Below are 6,145 nucleotides of genomic sequence, written 5' to 3' on the forward strand. Positions count from 1 at the left end.
ATCTAATATTGATGAGGAAGAAGAGAATAAATCTTGATAGAAGCTAGCTATTGTTTTTAGCTATTAATTGTGTATCTGAGCATTCTACCCCATCAAAGATTAAGGTTTTAATAGAGTTCCTTATTTTTTCTAATCTTCAGAAATAAGCTGTATTTTTTTTCTCCTTCTTTCATCCATTTAGCTCTTGATCTAATACACACCCCTTTGCCATTTACACTGTAAAAAAAAATGCTGTAAAAAAACGGTAATCTACTGGCAGCTGTGGTTGCCAGCATTGCACTGTTAAAAAACAGTGGGTTACTGTTATTAAAATTAACAGCAAGATACTGTTTTGTTAGCTACAGCATACAACTGTTATTTAGCAGTATATAGCTGTTAATATACATTTTAATCACAGCCCAATTATTCTAAATTGCAAATGCTATTATACCCTGCATTTTATATTTGTGGAAAACAAAATAAATAATGCCAACTTACTGTTTTAGTCCTTCTTTATTTCCATTTAACATTATATTAATTGTTAAGCTGTTTGTTGTGCCAAAAAGAAATGTGTGAAAATGCAAGCCATCATATTTTTGAGTGCATAAACTATGGTGCAACAAATAAGCACCCATAACATGGAGAAATACAAAGATGGCTTAAGAAAACAAACACAATTTCAAAATGCCTCAACTTGACATTAAATAATAAACAAGCTTCAAATCAAGCTTCCGAAAAAAAATAATGAAAATAAATAAATCAACACAAGGCTTTATCAAACACAAGCCCTTTCTGGATATAAAAAGTAGAATACAAAAAAAAATAATAACAGTATATACAAACCACTGTAAAACAAAAAACATTTTAAATAAAGTGCCACTCAAAGTCCATCAATCTTTTTAAAAGATTTGACACTTTCAGATTGACTGTCATGGTCTTCTTTTGAACAGTTTTTCCAGTCTTTTTAGATGTCACTTTTCCTTTTGCAGCCTTGGTCCCTTTTTCCGGATTTATTCCAACAAATCGTCTAAAAAATAATAAGGGAAGACTTTCTGTCATCAAACTTAAAATTCTTAAACCTTTAATAATAAAACAAGATTTAAAAGATTTACACAGTACTGTAAAGCTTGTTATTTAATACATTAGCTAATGTTATGAAGTGTTACCAAACTTACAGCTTAAACCTTTAAAGACCCAGAAACTTTAACTTTACTTTTTAAAATACTATTATTACCATATTATTGTAAGATAAAAATAAATTTACCTTTGAAGGAATTCCAATGTGGATGCTGCTTCCTCTTGATATTGCAGGTTAAAGATGTAATACAGTGAAAACAAAGCAGCAAGTCCAGACAGAAAGGTTGGTTGCACACCCTCACAGATTATTCTGCCCTCCAAGCTGATCATCCATTGTTTCATCCACCGCCCTTGAGTATCACTTGGACCTTAAAGGAGTGTACAGATTATGTTATAAACTATTATCCTTGGAGAGCTAACATAGCTAACAAATTATGCAAGCCCTGACAAAATCATATAATATTCATATCTTCCCAGACAACTAACCTTGCAGTTTTTAATATTTTAGCCAACAAGCCACTAAGGTTATGATATGCAAACTAAACAGCACAAACTCATTCAGGCATCACATCAAATATTTTCTTCAGTTTAAAAAAGTACACTTTAATCAAACTTTTTTATACAGTGGCCAGAATGAGGCACATCAAGATGAATGTTTTCCTAATGGTAAAAAGTTGTGCCAGCCAGCCTAGAGTGTGATCCTTGTTTAGTGAACATACAGACATGTCATATTTCATATACTTACCAAGCAGGATCAATCGAGGAGTCACAGGTAGGTTACCAGTCTTCTCAAGGTCAGCAGGAGTGGCAGACATCTATTGGTAAAGATAAGAATTAGAAATTACCATATCCAAAAAACATACAGTTATGTTCAAAATAATAGCAGTGTTTTTAAAATGTGAGTAAAGCTCAGAATTCTTATAATATTTTATTTCCATTTATTGGGAACACTGCACATTATATTTTACTTCAAAACATGAAGAAAAACGATCAATATTTTAATCACTTTACAGAAAATGACAGTAACAATGATATTGGGCTGTTCAAAAAAATAGCAGTGTCTGCCTTTTTCAATACAAACTGAAATATTTACTTCATAAACTGAAAAAACATTAAGATTTAGCTTTCCTGTGAATCACTAAACTAATATTTAGTTGAATAACCACTGTTTTTGAGAACTGCTTCACATCTGTGCTGCATGGAGTCAACCAACTTCTGGCACCTGTAAACAGGTATTCCAGCCACGGATCATTTGACAATTCCTCTGTATTTCTTAGTTTTGCCTCAGAAACAGCATTTCTGATGTCACCCCACAAGTTTTCTATTGGTTAAGGTCCGGGGATTGGACGAGCCACTCCATAACCTTAATTTTGTTGCTCTGGATCCAAGATGCTGCTCGCTTACTGGTGTGTTTGGGGTCATTGTCTTGTTGAAACACCCATTTTAAGGGCATTTCCTCTTCAGCATAAGGCAGCATGACCTCTTCAAATATTTTGTTATAAGCAAATTGATCCATGATCCCTGGTATGCGATAAATAGGCCCGACACCATAGTAAGAGAAACAGCCCCATATCATGATGCTTGCACCACCATGCTTCACGGTCTTCAGAGTGTACTGTGGCTTTAATTCAGTGTTTAGGGGCCACAGACAGTTTGTCAGTCAACCCCCAAACACTGAATTAAAGCCACAGTACACTCTGAAGACCGTGAAGCATGGTGGTGCAAGCATCAGCCAGACCAATCCCCAGACCTTAACCAATAGAAAACTTGTGGGGTGACATCAGAAATGCTGTTTCTGAGGCAAAACTAAGAAATACAGAGGAACAAACAGACAATTTATTTATTAAAATATCCTAATATGTAAAATTAAACAAGTCCTTTTCCTACACATTTGTTCATAGTAAGTACTAATAACAATGTATATAAAGAAAAACTTACATTTTCTTGAAGAATAAGTCCATCTTGATTCTCTGCAAAGTGAGCCATTAGGAGTTGAACTATGAGATGGGCTGAATCAATGGCTTCCTCCTTGGAAAGAACTGCCTTAACTTCTGAGTTAGTTGGCCTGGTTTTAAAAAACTGTACAATGCTCCTCCCACACTCTTCGACAGAAAGTTCAAACGCACGTAGGACATTGATCTCAGTCAGAAGCTCAAAATGTGTAAATAGGCCTTTCTGGAGAAAAAGGTATGGCCACTTTTTTATTACCTCTGCAACAGAAGGTGCTGGAATGCTATTTATTTGACTTCGTTGCAGGCAGAAAGTTGTCTCCATCAATTGAATTACTTCAGCATTCTCGCCACCCTTTGTTCCTTCACGAGAGTAGATATCCTCCAGCTTTTGACGTTTATTCTCAACTGAGTCCTCCGTTTCCTCTAAAGGAAGATCAGGCTGAAACCGTACACAGCCATATGTGTCGGTTGGTCCTCTTTTAACACCACAGAGTGATGATCGGTGCTGTCGGAAGCTGGTGGTCCGACTGAGGTTCTCAATTCTTGTCTTGACCTGGGTCAAAAGTGAGCTGTATCCTTCCCCTATAATTCGTCCATCATGAAGCTGGTCTGCAAAGCTCTGGGGATATTGATTGACAATTGTTTTGCAAATGGTAAGACACTGTGAACGTGTTGGGGTTGTCTCCATTTTTTTCATTTCATCTGCAAGTACCCTAACCATTTGTCGTCTTGCTGCTGGTGAAGGCCTTTTTCCAGAGGAAATAGCAGACTGAATTTCTGCAGGCATGAGCTGCCATGGTACTTTGAAGGTGTCTGGCCATGATTTCCTAATATAGGATGTAGATGGCTTACTGCATTCAAGACTGCTGGATTCTCCATCAGTAGAGACAGACAAATTAGAAGAGGATGGCAATGGTGAGGAGCTCCCAGCTGACAAGGAAGGAGTGTTCTCCATGATGGTGAGATCCAAAGTGACAGTTTCCCTCTCTATAAACCACCAAAATATTAAACAGGCAGTTAAAATTCACCCCACTTGATCTGTATAGACAACTTCAATTAAACATAATAAAATATATACATCATCACATATTGTTTAAATGGGCAGTTTATAGGCATCATTTTTAAACTATTTACATTGTTAATGTTACTATTGTAGTGAGCAAGCAAATTAAATTGTTAAACAGGAAATTAAAACCCCATTAAAACTGTAACACTCTTACTGTAACATGCACTTCCAAAATGTCAGGCCTAAAATTTGTCTATTCACACTTTCTAATATTAAAGAAATAGTTCACCGTGAAATTAAAATTACCCCATAATTTACTAACAAATGTCATCTTTAGTGTATATTAATGGCTTTCTTCAGATGAAAACAATAGTGTTATATAATTATATTTGTTATATTAAATAATAGCCTGGCTCTTTCTAGATTTATAAATTGATTCAATGGTATCCAAGGTTTTGATGCTCCACATGACTTTGGTTAACATAGGAGAATAGCTCATTTGGTGAATACCATGTTGCATATAAATGTATATAAAAAATAAACTCCAGCACAGTAGGTTTAAAATGGTGGCATGTGAAATGTCACAACACACTCAAGAACGAATTATATTCTTAAATACTGACATGTCACCATTCTCAAACTTACTTTCTAGCATGTCTGCTTCTGTATGTATAGATTTCTATGCAACATTATCCCTAAATTAGCTCACAATATTATTAGGTTTGCTCACAAATGCATCGTTTAACTTTGGAAGAAATTTATTAGTCATATGGATTACTTCTATTATGACTGGATGCAGCTTTAACTTGAACCCCATTAAATGCCATTACAAATGAACCAAGATATATTAACGATTGTATTTATCTACAGTGACATATGTAAATTATGTAATTTTTAATATCTGGCTAACTAGTTACTGAATAAAAATGTCTACTTTTGCTTTTAAGAACGAATGTAAATGAGATATAAAAAAGTAATTACCCATTTTGAAAGCACTGAGAAGTTTTCTGACTTTTATAGCTGGTAGAATGCTACTGAGGTCATGTTCTTCAACAAATTGGAGATCATCTTTGGATTCCACTCCCGACTCTAAAAGTCTCTCAATCAAAAGCTCTGTGGTGTTCTCAACATTTGTCGGCAATGCCCTGAGGATGATCGCCCTCAATTCTTCCACCAGGCAAGACATTGCTCTAAATTAAGAGAAGGGAATGATGAAGAACTATTACAGACATATCAAAGACTGTGTACTTCGACAATGGATAATAATCCAGAAGGTCATCCTGATTAACACAAGAGTAGGAACCATTTTTTACTGTCAAGCAGTAAACACCCATGTTATGGATAGTGGAAGTTTGGAAAAGTTCAGTGATGAAATACACTGAAGAATTCTGTATGACTGTCATCACAATCCTTCCCACAATAATGCCTTCATCAGTTTCCTGAATAACAACATACATGTTTTTTTTGTATGTTGTTCCTTTAACAGTTGCCTCATGAGCAACCGTAGTATTTTCAGGCTGAAAATCATATCCAGCCACAGCTTCCCTAATGGCGTCATTGTAGTCACTTACTACAAACTCTGTTGCCTTGTCTGCTACAATAGTGGGAGGGAAGAACTCACCAGCGTGAAGAAATGCCTGGAGAAGCTGATGTCTTTCTGCAAGAGTAAAGCACAGATTTTTAAAGTTATGTAATTTTCTTACACACTGTTTGAAATAAACATGCTTGCTCTCAAACCTTAAAGTCCACAAGCGAATGAGTGGACCAAAATATATAATCAGGTCAGGGTAGTGGCTAAGATAATGATGTTTAGGTCTGAGACAGTGGGCAGGAAAAATGTGTTTCCTAAAATGTAGGTACTCATCAATCAAAACTCTCAAATACCCCACCTGACCGGTGGAAATGGCTGGTGAACAAACAAGTGCAACGATTTCCCTTAACAGTAAAATTAGTTGCCAAACTTCATTTGTATCAGGGGATTCAATTTTGTCACCAATCAACAATGGCAGCATCCTCAAAAAACACCAGTTTTGTACAGCTTGGCCACCAAGCTTCTCACTTCCTGGGTTAATTTCACAAGGTCTGTCCCTGTTTTCGTTACCCAGAAACTTAAACTGACTGATCCTGCGAT

At 35.8% G+C, this 6,145-nt stretch overlaps 1 protein-coding gene across 1 annotated transcript; it reads right to left on the minus strand.

Moving 5' to 3' along the window:
* Nucleotides 1-241: 241 nt before the first annotated feature.
* LOC128509657 (uncharacterized) lies at nt 242-5,720 on the minus strand. The gene is made up of 6 exons (XM_053481477.1): nt 5,636-5,720; nt 4,996-5,204; nt 2,995-3,995; nt 1,802-1,871; nt 1,244-1,424; nt 242-1,006 (listed from the first exon to the last, which is right to left on the minus strand). Exons 2-6 carry the CDS (start codon nt 5,198-5,200, stop codon nt 844-846), a joined length of 1,620 nt encoding a protein of 539 aa, XP_053337452.1. The 5' UTR covers nt 5,201-5,204; nt 5,636-5,720; the 3' UTR covers nt 242-843.
* Between the last annotated feature and the right edge of the window lie 425 nt (nt 5,721-6,145).

This window comes from Clarias gariepinus, chromosome 21, assembly GCF_024256425.1.
Source record: "Clarias gariepinus isolate MV-2021 ecotype Netherlands chromosome 21, CGAR_prim_01v2, whole genome shotgun sequence".
NCBI classification, from domain to species: Eukaryota; Metazoa; Chordata; class Actinopteri; order Siluriformes; family Clariidae; genus Clarias; species Clarias gariepinus.